Source organism: Numida meleagris, chromosome 8, assembly GCF_002078875.1.
Source record: "Numida meleagris isolate 19003 breed g44 Domestic line chromosome 8, NumMel1.0, whole genome shotgun sequence".
In the NCBI taxonomy this organism is placed as follows: domain Eukaryota; kingdom Metazoa; phylum Chordata; class Aves; order Galliformes; family Numididae; genus Numida; species Numida meleagris.
In genome coordinates this window covers 8,422,008-8,436,261 of record NC_034416.1, presented here as the reverse complement: position 1 = coordinate 8,436,261, position 14,254 = coordinate 8,422,008, and the positions used below count along the sequence as shown (strand labels likewise).

The 14,254-nt window shown below is 37.6% G+C and overlaps 1 protein-coding gene across 1 annotated transcript in view; it reads left to right on the top strand.

Annotated features, from left to right (window-relative positions):
* DACH2 (dachshund family transcription factor 2) overlaps positions 1-14,254 on the top strand; it is a 137,532-nt gene that overhangs the window by 63,755 nt on the left and 59,523 nt on the right. Inside the window, exons 4-5 of the mRNA XM_021406447.1 lie at positions 8,858-9,013; positions 10,979-11,151. Of these exons, the coding sequence (XP_021262122.1) occupies positions 8,858-9,013; positions 10,979-11,151 (329 nt within the window). The remainder of the gene's footprint in view (positions 1-8,857; positions 9,014-10,978; positions 11,152-14,254) is intronic.

Genomic DNA, 14,254 nt, shown 5'->3' with positions numbered 1-14,254 from the left:
TTCACTGCTGACCTTTTACATGAATTAAGTTTACTCACAGGCTCTCACAGTTTTGGCAGCACTCTGAATTTTTTGGAAGTCTGTAATTAGTTCCTGCAAGGAATCAAATGCCAGGTAGTAAAGTGAAGTGCGTCTTCAGAATTAGTGTGTACCTGTCCAGTATTCCCCTTGCTGACACAACTGTTGAGGCTATGCAAGAGCATGTGTCTGCCCTTCCCAGTTCATTGTGGAAACAGGCTTATAGCAGTAAACCACATTGGAAAGCTTCTGTAGTCATTCGGCTTCAGTATTATAATGATGTTAGGCATGGATTTTGCTGCCTCTCATTCTCTAGTAAAATGTCCAATGTTGTTGAGTTCTGTATAGTTGCTTCAAGCTGGCAGGGGTTTGGAATATTGTCCAAATGTCAAAGTATGAAGTGCCACAGGCTGCGTTTAATTCTTTCAAGCCATACTTTATAACACAGAGTTCCTCTAGTATTAGGAATTTTTGAAAAGATTATAAATGCGTAGTTTACTTTTGTCACTAAAAATTAATGCAGAACGTTACAATCTGTAACTTGAGCTGTTCATAAATTGTTGAAACTTCAAGTGATTTGATTTTGTGCAGTAGTGCTGCCTGTCTGCCATGGAGGTCAAGGCATTCTCAAAGCTGCTTGAAATCAAACCAAACTCTCTGAGTAGTCACAGTCACATTACAAATACACACTGCATGTATCTCAGTGGTTATTTCAGTAAGTTGTCAAATAGGGGAAAATATTAAGTAATCAAAAAATAAAGCCGCCCAAATGTGTGGTTTTTGAGGACTGAAGGTGTCAGCAATTGTCATCACTAGAATATGGATCCTAGTTCCTTGCTTGCTGGCTGCAGTTGTTGAGTTTGGGATTTATGTTTTATCCATTTTGGCAGCTGGCCCTACAAACTGTGTTCAAGATCTGAAAGTTAAGCTGTTTTATTTCTGGCTTGTGCATCGTCAACAGTAATAAAAACATGACAGACCAAATTTTGACCTTAATTTCTATCTGTGAAATGCATGTGTTTCTGAAGACAGACTTCGGTCCTTCAGTAAGAAGCAGCAGTCATTTTTTTTGTTGTTGTTGATGATCCTAAAGCAGAAGAGATGGTGTGTTCTAAGTGTTATCTTTCCATAGAAAAATATATAGCAAGGAAATAAGGCATGTACCACTGAAAATGTTAGTAGTTGTCATTCAGAGTGTGCAATGATCATTTGCACAAGAATGAACCATAATCCTGTGGTTACGTTTCAAGATACATTGAACATTTAAAAGCTCATCATCTCTTCAGTTTGCTGACATCATGTCTGTTGAAATAATGATACATGTAGCCCTGCTTTGGCAAAAGTATTTTCCATGAACTGTCGGGGGTCTCTTTTACCCAACTTTGCAATAAAAAAAATCAAACATACATTATCTGGCCACCAGCTCAAACTTGCTGAGGTTCATGCTAAAAGGCCTTGAGTGACAGAATAGAGGTCACTTAATATGTCTTAGGAAAGAGCCTGCATATGTTTTTAACATTGGTTCAGATCCAAAATAATGTTTAGATTTTAACCTTAAGTTCCCTAATTCCAAGAACAATATAATACACTGCATCAGAGAAGCTGAATTATTTGTTATTTCTTACACTAGAAGAACTAGAAGACGTCAGAGGAAGGCAGCAAATGTGAGGTTATCCCCTCACCCCAGTAACACAAGGTAGGTTTCCATAGTGTGTGTGGTCAAGCTGTGAAATTCCTTGCTGCTGCAGGATATTGTTGATGTGGAAAATGGACAACGCTTTAACTGAATGGAAGAAAAGTCTAGTGAGGATTATTAATTCAAGGAAAGTACCTCTGTTTCAGGAAGTTCATAATCTGTAAGTTGATGGAGAATATTCTGGGAAATTTTAACTGTAGGCTTTTTCTTCTTCACTAAGTATTGCTCTTGGCCCATGCTGGAGACAAAATAGTGGGATGAAATGGGCTGCAGCTGTTACCGTGTTCATATTAAGTCATCCTGGTGGCTATTATTCCTTTATTTGTATTGTTCCTCCCTTCTGAAATACCATGGGTAATTTCCATTTAGGAAGCCATAAGCACTAACTACTAATGTAAAGATCACAAGTTAAATATCAGGCAGGAAAGGAACAGAGACATAATTTATTAATTGTCAGAGTTTTTTTCACATCCCTTCATGGGTAAGACGTTAATTGCTTTGATTTATATTTATGCATGACCAAATCAACAAAAGAAATTAGGAGAATTATACAGGTAAATAACTTGGAGAAGTGCTTATGAAATTTATTGTGATCGTTTGTATCCAGCCTCTGTGATCCTTCAGCTTTCAAATCTAACTTTGATGGGGGTGCTTTGGTGGTGTTACTTGAGTCAGCGGACCCAATGAGATGTATTTGATATTTCATGTTTAAATGAAGATGCTGCCAGTTTGAGCCTTATTCTTCTGTTTGTATCGTTCTACTCCATTGCATATAGCATTTTCATTTTTCTTCATCTCTTTATTTGTTTTGCACCATTTTTTCCAATTTTTAGTATTTGTTATTTGAGGGGATGGCTGATTTCTAGCCATTCTTCACAAAAGACTGTTTGACTGGAAAAATTTCCTTGCAGCAGTTAGTAAGTAGTTCCTCTCCAGTAGTCTTATGAAGTGAGAGATAACACTCACTGAGCAATGTTAGTAGCCATCAGCAATAAATATACCTCTGTGTTTACCTTCTGAAAAAGTATCTCTCTGGAGTTAATTGGATTATTTTTCTTAGATCAATTGCAATTAAATATTCTGACATTTTAATTTATCTTCAGTATCCTGTTTGCTTTGAAATAAACTTTGATTTTGATGTCATTCAGACATTTCAAAAAGTTCAGAAACTATATTCAAATTTCATAAGACTTATTGTATAATTATTATCCGATTACTTCACCTATGTTGTGACAGACATATTTTTTAAGTATGACTGACTGATGGACAGATTGGGAATTGCTGAATTAATGGGCACATTTCAAAGCTTTGGCAGGGCTAAGCAGTAATTACATCTGCTGAACCACTTGATAAGTTTTTGGAAGTAGCCCAGTAAAGCCATCACTGGGTTTCTTGAGTTTTAATATCTTACCCTACACACTTCTGTGGCTTTCTTCTAGGGCACAATCCAGAAGCTGATACAGCCGAATACACACAGCTAGACAAATCAGTACAGTTAGGCTTAAAATGCACTGCAGATCTTTCAGATTTTCAGATGGATGCCGTGCTTTTAGGGGCTGGTTTAGCCAACTTTTAACCTTGATCTAAACAAACAAATCTCATTCCCATATGAAAATAAGATGATCTATTTCTGGGTGGTAAGGGATCCCAGAGCGTGGCCAGTCTTACGTAGTCTTCATGAGGAATATCATCCATTGCCACTGTGAAGGACAGAATATAGGGCTAAATGGGTCATAGCCCTCACCCGAAACCGTCATATTTTTCTGGGTTAAGTGACAGTACCAGGAGCATAACATAAATGGACCCTTCCTATCCTAACTCCATGTTCAGTGATCTGAATTCTGAAAGTTCTTATTCCTCCAAAAAGGCAAAATTTCAGTCTACTTCTGGATCAAATTAATTTTATCAGGCCAGTGTGTGTCTCAGTGTTTAAAAATATGTATATGTATAATCTGCAAGAGGTGAGGCCTGAGTTTCCCTCTATTTAATAAGTCAAACTGGCTGACTTTTTAGATCGATGAAACTCTGTGGGACATCTCTTGATTCATAGTACCCAGTTATTTACTGATCGGTGAATGTAGCCAACGATTGACATGTAGATTTCTAGTTTTGGTCGTAATCATGCAAAAGGTTATTTTCAGGCAAGGAGAACATTCTATTTTGATGCCATGAATTTCTTACTATTGGCAAAGTGGATTCCTAGCTGGATAGATTCTAAAAATGACACTTCTCATACTGGCATCTGATCTTCTGTTGGCAAATGAAAACCATATGTCTGTATTGAAACTAATGCAGCTATCAGCTGTACTTTCCATCATGGAGATTATTGTATACTGTTAAAACATTTACAGACACTACTGGAGTTCTTGCTGGCTTTGAGAGCTGTCATTCTGTAGTATAACGTTGAAAAACTGGTCTGATGCATCATCTTATCTTCCTTTGGCATTCAAATGCTCATACATGGAAAAAGTTCACAAAAAGTTGCAGGCAGAACTGTTTTCAGTGGAGAGTGTTCTTTGTAATGTCTGTCCTTCCCTGTATCAAGGCAAAATTAGGGTGTGGGTTAAGTCAAATTGCCTGGGACACCTGAAAACACTGGAGGTACGAATGCTGACAAACAGGCCCATGCTGGTTTAGGGATACTGGGCTTCTGGATAAGCCGAAAAAAAATTGGAGGACTTGTGTATGCTGGACATCTATGGTACTGTTGGTGTTAAATACTTCGATACTATCAGTGCTGAAATAACAACGCACTGAATATTTGTTCTTCACATCTGATCTTATGCTTACTATGCCCAATAGCATGAAAAATGTGCTTAAAAATAGTTTTAGAATAAAATTGGACAGTGAAAATGATATTGTTTTTAACAATTTGAGTTCAATTTTTCAGAAATATATCACAACAAAAAAATAAAATGACAGAAATAGATTGAAACAGAGTGATTGTTCAATTCACAGATACCTCTGACAGAGTGGATTTCATTTAGGTAGACCATGCAGTTTTAAGACTGATAACCTGAAACCAAATGGAAGTGTTGCCAAGTTGAACTTCAATTACTTTCTGGAGATCTTTCAATACCTGAATCTAAGACACTAATTTAATCTTCCCAAATAGATCTTTACCAAACAAAGAAGTGTTCTTTGTTTTGAAGTAGAGAGGTTGGTTGCTGGAAAACTTGTAGCTTAAATAGTTACGTTATAGAACTGCTTTCGTCAAAGATGAGTGGGAAGCAGCATTTTCAGGAAAACCAAGCTGAGCTTATCACCTGCATTTCTTTCAGCTAGACAAAATGAAACCGGAACAGTGGCTCTTTGCTTACAAACCTATATGTGACTGCACATAACTGTACAGAGTATGGTAGATCTGTGAGTAGAGGACCAGCAGTACATAGATGTGTTCCTTGGTCTGATTTCCTGTATTTGTTTGTGTTACCTGTGATTTGAATCCCCTTGTATATGAACTCATCTGAATTCCATGTTCATAGGGGTTCAGGAGCAGAGACGTTCAGAATTTGTCCACTGGGCTGTAAAATGGCATTAAGGGAATGCTTGCCTCTTACCACATTGTGATTTTGGAGTGAATGGACTACAATTTGTTGCATTAGTTTTGCTTTTGCTTAGTTGAACATAAATGTAATTCATGCATTGATAAATAGGTTTTCTCCAATAACCTCTTAAGACTAGTGAATACCAGACTTTAATTAGTAACTCCTTCTCTTATGAAATTCATGTAGTTTCTGTCTTTATCTGTATCCTTCAAAACATGCAATACAATTCTCTGTAGATGACCATGCAGATGACTGTGCTGTGCAGACTACCAGGCCTTTTTTTCATCCTCCACATTGTGCATTTATCTGTAAATCTGAAAAGCATAATAAGAACTGCACACCACGTTTTATGCATGACCTGAACTGGGTGGTTGAAGCAAGTCAGACCTTTTTTAGCTTCTTTTGCTGGCAGGTCAGTGCATTCTATAATCTTCTGGGATGCCTGTACAGCTAATACCTTTGCCGCCTTCTTTCCACTTTGGTGTGGCTATGTTTAAGGAAACTACAGGCTCTGTGCTTGCTTCTGATAAGCGTCAGGAGCCCTGGAAGATGGAGGTTCTTGTCTCTCTTGCCCTTTTTTAATGCGGAGTACAATCTGTTCTGGGACAAGATCGACTAGAATGCAAACAAGATAAGGAAAAATTACCTTCTTGTCCTTTAGTTTTATCTGTTAGAGAGAAGGTCATATGGGTAGTGGGTAATAGTGTTAAACATAAAGCTTTTTGTAAAGTGTAGAAATGATGTATTGGCATTTTGACAAATGAGCAGACTTCTGAGGGCTCTCTTAATGTTCTTATAACATGAATCAGAATATTTCATTTAAAAATAATAGTAACTTTTCTCATTTAAAACAAATAAACTCTGTTTCCCCTTATACACAAGATGTAAAATGAATCAAATTGCTGTTTTCTGTTTCTGTTTTTCCTAATTGTGTTGTGTTTGCTTTCTTCTTCATATATTTTTCCTATTCCTATTAATTTATATGCAATTTTTTCTTACTATGTGGGAGTAGGTACTACAGGGAAGGATGCAAGTTTTCTTTTGAAGCTGTTATCTTTAGCTATGCAAAGTCACTGTAAGTAGGATGAGTTGAAAGTGAGGGAGCAAGAGTAGGACCCATGAAACCCGACTTCTCTTTCAGTTTCACCATTAGTCTACCAGGAACCTGGAAGAAGCTGCTCCACAGAACTGGGGAAGCTCAGCTTTCCCACTTGTTAGTTGGAGATAATTAATCATACTGCCCTTACAAAATGCGTCAGTGTTTAACAGTTGTAGGTAAGAAGTAATTATACTTTTTACTTCCATTTTAACGGACTTGCTACTGCATAGTATATGCAATGCAAATTAAGAGATGAAGCTGTTGCCTGTGTGGTGTGTTGAAGACTATAGGATCCACTTAAAATTATATTACGCTTTTATTATATATCATACTCTCAGCAATACTGTTCTTTCTTTGTATACGGAAGAGTGATGTAGAACATAAGAACACAGGAATGATCTGTAGATAGAAGTGTACTGCAGTTTATTCTTCTGGTGCTGGCACTGAATACAGGAGCAGATTTACAAGTGGAATTTTCAGAAAAAAATAGTTATTGTTGTCCACATTTGTATGGAAACTTGATCTGATTATTTGGACTGTATGACAGAACTTAAATTTGGTTTCCTGTTCCTGTGCAGATTTCCTGTATTTCCTTAAGCGAGTCACTTTTCTTCACAGTGCAGTTCTCCATATAGGAATAATTATTCTTTCCTATGGTACCTGCAGCTTAACCCAGAAATCCAGTTGGGCTCTGATACTGCAGCATCAGGTCCACAGAAGTGTGGGTAGATGCATGAGACTTTGAAACTTCCAGGAATAAGTGAATAAATGAGCCAAGAGTTTAGAGCATCTGTGCCTAGGATTGGAAGTATTGGAAGAAGGCAGATGGGGTGAGAGAAACTTTTAGATGAAGAGTACAATTCTGTCTCTTCATTCAGAAATCTCTGGTAAACTGTCTTGTGTGCCATTTTCATGGCCACTGCCTTGATGTGGGAAGTTACACGTACAAGAACAATTTATAAGCAGAAGATTCGTGCCATGGTACTTTTTGTGTCTTTTTTTTTTTTTTGAGAAAGAAATGTATTTTATTCTGAGAAAGCAGATAGAGAAAAATAAAATTTATTTCCTGAAATCATACGTTAAAGAAAACTTTTGTAAATTACAGGTTTGAATTGATAAACATTTCACTAAATAGTACTTCTGTTTCTCCACGGTTAGAGTGAACAACTTCTATGCTAAATATTAGTCAGATGTTATTTAGAAGTGCTGCTGTACTGTATATTAAATAATGAGAATGCTGAAAGAGCCTTAACTGCAGTAGTGCTTCTAATTACCACACTATACCATGTTATATCATATCACATGCCATTATTCACTGTATCTTTCTTTGTCAATTATGACTCATCATTTTGGGAACTAATCTTTTATAGGAGGGTAATTCATACACGGACATAGTGCTAAAATGATGGAGTGATTTCCTTTTTTCTCAATCATTGATCTTTCAAACTTTCGCATTTAGCAGTATTAATCACGTTTATTAGCTGAGTGTTGTCGTAAAAATGTAGAAATTTTCTGTTACTTTCATCTTCAATTAAAGTGACTTTTGCTTTCTACCACTATCCCCTTTAATCACAGTAATCTGTTACTTATTCTAATTGAAATTCTTGTTCATAAAATCAAAATAAAATCAATACTGCAATTACATATTTTCGTAACAATCAGTCTAATTGAAAACATGGGATATACCTGAGAAAGGAGTGTATCTAAAATAACTTTTTACTCTAGAACTGTTCAGCCTGATTTTTAAGGTGGTTTGCTTTGTGGACCAGGTGTGCATTTCAGAATTCACTCTCATGGTCTACTTAACTGCTCTTTAAAAGGAGCTTGTTGTTATTCACATGTATAAATGTAATACTAAAGAAAACTACCATCTGTAAAATTGCTGCAAAACACAGCATCTTCAGAAGACCAAACAGATACTCTGGGCCAAACAGATGAGTGCTCAGTTTGCTATAATTTTTCTTCTGTTCTGATCGTAATTGCTGTGCATTATCAGTATCTGAACTCTACATTCAAATGACAGTTTTCAAGCCCTACCTAATGCTTGGCTTGGCTAACCTAGCAAAGTGAAGAGCTTCACTTTGAACATCCCCAGGGTCAAGCCCAGCAGAGGAGGAAAAGCTACTAAAGCTCAAAGATAACATGGCAGGAGGATAAATTCCTGTAACCTGTTCAGATCATTGAGCTTAAAGTTAGGAGAGCTGTGACCACTGAAGGAGTGAATAGTGGAGCCACTCCTGTTAGTGTTAACAGCAGTGATGGTCACCTATTAGTCCCTGGCAGGCCTGATACCGTCTGAGAGCAGGAGATGGTGATCCAGTGTCTTAGATATTACTTTCCAGATACTTCTTAATTTTTAATTTTTTTTTTTCCAAGTGCTGTGTTTGTGCTAAGTGCACAGGTTTAGTATAGAGTATTATTTTGTCACTAACAAAATAGACTGCTTTTTTTAAGAAGTATATGCCATTTGTGGTCCCTTTATACCCTGTTTTGCAGGTGGGAGTGAATCCTCCTGGGATAAAGACAAGCTTCAGTCTCCCATTACAACAGGATCACAGCACAGCATTGGTCATCCCACACTGTCAGGACAGTCGAGCCTTGGAAGTGCGCACCCACTCAGTCCTCTTCAGCAGAACCACCTGCTAACCAACAGTATGTACTGGACCCTCATGGGGGGAAAAAAATAAAAAATTATATGGAGTCCCTGCTTGGAGGCTGGGATATCCCAGTGAGGTACAGCCACTGCCTTTGAATGGCCATGTGTTGTTGGATTAGGGGCTGTTAGTTCCAGTCAACACTACCATGGCCTAAAAAACAGGTACAGTTGCTTAAAATGTTAGCTGTAGGAGTGAGTTCTCTTCCAGTTGAAAATGCTGGACACCAAATAAATGTAAGAGAGCAAAGAATGGGTGAAAAATGACTAGCTAAAAGTGAGTAGAAGCAAATTCCTCTTCTTTGTCTTTCCGTGTACCTGCCAGGTTTGTGCGAAGTCATCTCTTAAATCCTGCTATTCAAAGAAACTGGAATATTATGGCACAGTTGAAGTCTGGTTTTGGAATTTACAGTTCACTTCAAACCTCTCTCTTTTCCTTCCTTTAGGAAGGGGGCAGATGAAAAAGAAGCCAGAGATCACCTCTTCTGTTAGACCCAAAGGGGAGGGACTGTGAAATTATTCCAAGAAAGCAGTTCAGAAAACAAAAATTAGTGTTTAAAAAGACAGTGAAGAGTAAAATTAATTGTAAAAGATTATGGTGGGTGAAGAATTAAAATCTCACTATCTGTGAACTCTTATTATCTGTTTCATTTCTTCATCCTCAGTTTTGAAAGTTGACTTTTGGTGTTAGTTTTAATAGGTGAGTGACATTTCTGACTCCATGTGAAATTTTACGAGCAGATACTTTCTTGCTGCCCAAGTAGTGCCACGAACTTGAAATCAAGACTATTCAAATGGCTCCTACAGTAAATATTTGCTTTGTTCATGGTGGGGTCAGAGCCTGAGCATTGCAGGCATCTGAAATCTAAGTGTCAGTAGTTAAGAATCACTAAGTTATGGGACTAATATTCACCATGGTTTATTATTTCATTTTATATTCTTGCATAATTCAGTATCTGTACATGTTTTGCATAAGGGGTAATGTTCTTTACTGTTAAAACTTTCAGGTTATTTTCCAATAGATATTGTAGTAGGCAAATGTCTATAGGTTGTTAAAGAGTTTACTGAATGTCAGACATTATGTCCGATGATTTGCAAGCTATATTTTCTTCATAGTCCTCTGAAATGTTTGACGGATTGTGTCTTAAAACTGGTGATATGCTGTTAAATTCTGTTTGTAGTTTGCATTTACTTTGCATGTCAATTGGACTTTAAGTAGACATAGAACTCAATGTGACCAGATGGTGTCTAGGAGTTTTGGAACTCTATGGAGTAGATGCAGTCAGATTATTGGGCTGTTAAAGGAGATATGCAAGGGAACAAAGGCTTATGGATGTAAGCAGTGAAGGCAATTGTCCATATGGTTAAAGTGAAGGGAGATGTATGTGCGCATGGCTTATTATGTATCATAATTAATATTGGCATGGATTATCTTATAAAGAAAATATAGTGAATCATAAGATGTCGTAGTTGGTCGTGATTTGCTCCCATCCCATATTCTAGTTGACAGACCTGTATGCTTGTACAGTGGTGATATAGAGTCCAGTCTGCAGCTTGCTTTAGTCAGGGAGTAGTCCTAATACAAAAGTCTAGTCTCAAATTTCTGTGTAGGTAAATTAAGTTAGAGGACTTATTAAAATCATTATTGAATATTCTTCTCTTGTATTGGGAAAACATGCAGATATCTGCGTATTTTTTGCTTTGTTGATGTCAATAAAGTGTGCACTAGTGTATATTAATTTTGCTAATATTGTGTTGCTTTTACATCTGTATGCTTCTTGGCCCGGTGCAAACTATACAGCCTTTTCTAGAATGCAGAATTATTCCCTACGTAACCTCAAACTTACTAACACATAGTAGAAATGAGTTCAACTAGCCAGCATTCCAGTAGAATATAGATAATAAAAATTAAGGGATATAAAATGGGGGACTGACACACATAACTTGCTCATGCTCTCTTTCAGGGATAGACCTGCCGTTTATGATGATGCCCCACCCTCTGCTACCTGTCAGCCTACCTCCCGCTTCGGTTGCAATGGCAATGAATCAGATGAACCACCTCAATACAATAGCTAACATGGCTGCAGCAGCCCAAATGCACAGTCCTCTTTCCAGGGCAGGGGCCTCTGTTATAAAGGTAAGAGTCATCTATGAAACTAGATTTTTGTGGCTAACAAGAACATTTACAGTGACCTTTTAAGAAAAACAAAAGACAATGAGTTTATACTACATATAGTACACCACCGACTTCTCTTCCTGGTAGTGCTTCTGTTTGAGGAAAGTACAAGCAAGAAGTTAAATAAGATGTTCTGCTTTATCTACAAATATATAATGTAATTAAATACAGATGCTAATACAATTGTAAGATTAGGGCTAGTCTAGTTTAGATCTATAATAACTTCTCCTTATCATTGTGCCTGCACAGTTGTTGACTATGTGGGAAACACGATATCTCTGATGTTCAACTACCTTTTAGTTAATGCAAGTCATTAAATTGTTAGAAATTGTTGGAAATTAATTGAGATTCTGTTTGTTTCAATTAATAACCTTTAACTGTTCAGGAGACCTCTCGACTAACTTAAATACCACTGTAAAGTATTGGTAGCAGCAAGTAGACAGCATAAGCTTTGTACGCAATTTAAATGCTACCACGTCAAAGTGAAGATTAGAATTTTGTTCATAAACTATGCTGGTTCTTCATAACATATACTACAGTTTTTGCAAATAGTTAGATTTTAGGGAGACTCGTTAGCAAGCCCTGACTGATGTTAGTTACTCATTTACAGCAATTTTTCCCCAACACCTGCACCAGGGGATATGCAATACATCCACAGCAACAGCAGGACTCACCAGCACTCTAGTGGGAATTATTTCCTCTACATGATGTAGAGGAAAATACACTAGTACGTATTGTGATAGAGGTAGCGCATGCATTCATTGTGGTGTTACTCTCACCAGTCAAGTGATGCTGCATCTTCCTCTCATTTATTCTGAGTGCTGAGACTGTATATGAATTTTATTACAGACAGTCTGAGGATGCCTTTGTCCTTTCCTTCCATTGTGTACAATCATCTAGCTCTGAATGACTATCAATTAAGATGAAATCCTTGTATGAAATGAAACTTGTAAAAGGGTTGCTGCTGTTATCTATCAATAATAATACTTCTATTATATGACAACATTATTTAAGTTCATATTAGAAGTACAAAAAATAACTAGCTTTAGATAGACTGCAATTATGGCATCATGACGTTACTTAAAATGGGAAAAATGAATATATTGAGTGTGTATCTATTTCTACCCTATGATGACTAAAATACCACTTAGTCTGTCTTCTATAGGTGTGAGAATCAGCTGTTCTCTCTATAAAAGTGTTGAATGAAGTCATTATGCTTTTTATATCGCATTTGCCATTTAGAAATAAGCTGTTCTACCAAAATATGCATGATCAGCAAAGTTAACATTTAGTGCTCCAGAAAGAAATGTCATAACTATGAAACTTGATTTTCTCCTGACAGGAACACTGTAAATTAGGTAGGCACAACGGTCAGGCTCACAAAACCTTCTTAGCCATCTATAATGTGATCTGATGTGATTATGGCAGCACCCACTAGCAGTGCTGTAAGTATGGTTCTGACAGTGCCCCTCTTATAAATCCAGGCTTTCTGGGATTTACTGCTCATCTGAAAGTGCTTGCTCCATTTGAAACTTAACTGAAGTAGTTCTGAAGAATCTGCATGAATGAGGGTGTAGTATGAAGGGAAAAAAAAAAAAAGCAGCAATGACTTTACCACCCTCTTTCTTCTCCCTCTTGTGTCTATGCTCCTGTTTGGTCATTTTCTCCAGAGCTGTTCTTGAGACAAATGAGCACTGCAATCCAAGAGTTTCTGCACTAGCTGTAAAATGCTTTGACAGCCAGCCTGGTGTTGAGGACCAGTCTGGGCTGGAACTTAGCGGAAGCAAGCTTGATTCATGGAGTAGGCTGAAAAAAAGTAGAGAATAAATGTGGGAGTTTTCTTTCATCCAATAATATTTCTCCTCAACCGCAGAAAAATCTACTCAATGACTGTGTTTTTACATCCTCAAAAGTCAAGTTTGGATTAGCCCTTTATATAAAATAGAGAATTTTTCATTGAAGTTTATAGAACAACTCAACTTCAGAGAGCTATAACTGCATAATATTAAGAATTTTATTTTACAGTGGACCCATAATGAATGTAGTATCTGTATTGTATTTAAATTATGTAAACTCAATTATACAGCAAATGAATATGACTGTTAGTCCTCAGAAGACTGAAGTAGAAATGTAGGATGGGTTTGGCTTGTCTTTTATAAGAAGTCACTGCTTAGAGACATGCTGGCCTGTTCTGGCTGTGTCTGGGATTTGAGGCATACACTGGAAAAGGAGAGATCCAAATTGCATTCCCAGAGTGATATCTAATGGGGTTGTGAACTTGTAAAGAAGGTTGGCAAGAGTAAAATCTCTGGAGCAGTTCCTGGGTGGGCTGTGATGGGGATCATGTTTCTGTGGGCAAACAAGAGTAGGAGGTAGCTGCTTACTGCAGAGCCAGGATGTCCTAAGTGGGCTGACATGGAAGATAGGGCCTGGCATGGCTCATATCCAACGAAGTGTCCTCTTCCTGGAGACCTGCTGGCCTGCTCCTCACTTCCAGGAGTGTGGCTGAGGATATGAATACAGCCTGGAAAAAAGAAAATGTGAAACTCTTCCACTATCTTGGGGTTGGGAAAGTATAAGAGGGCTGGCAAGAGCCAAGTTGCTGGAGCTGTGTCTGTGTGAGTCTTTGTATGTTCACTGTAAGGCCACTTCCCACAGTATCCTCTGAAGTAGACTTTAGGACAGCTTGTGTTTAGGGTGGGCTTCAAGTTGAGGGAACAGAATTCAAACCAGCGGCCTTAAGCTTCTCCCTTTTGTGTTAGGTAACAGAAGACTGGAATAATGAGGCAGAATTTTATTGCAGAGGAGATTTGTGAGGCTCTTTTACCCTGTTGCTCTGGTTTTTCCTTGCTTCTTGTTCTTTCTGCCCCACATCTTTTGTGCTTTATTTGCTCCTCTTGCACTTGTCTCACTCATCCTCCTCCATCTTGTCCTTCTCTCTCACTTCCTTCTGTCTCTACCTAAAAGATGTGCTTCTCCTGAGTAGGAGTATTTCTGCAAATTGGTTTCCTGCTGTTCATTTTTCTTTTGTCTTCTTTCCCTCATGCTTGCTATATTGCTACTT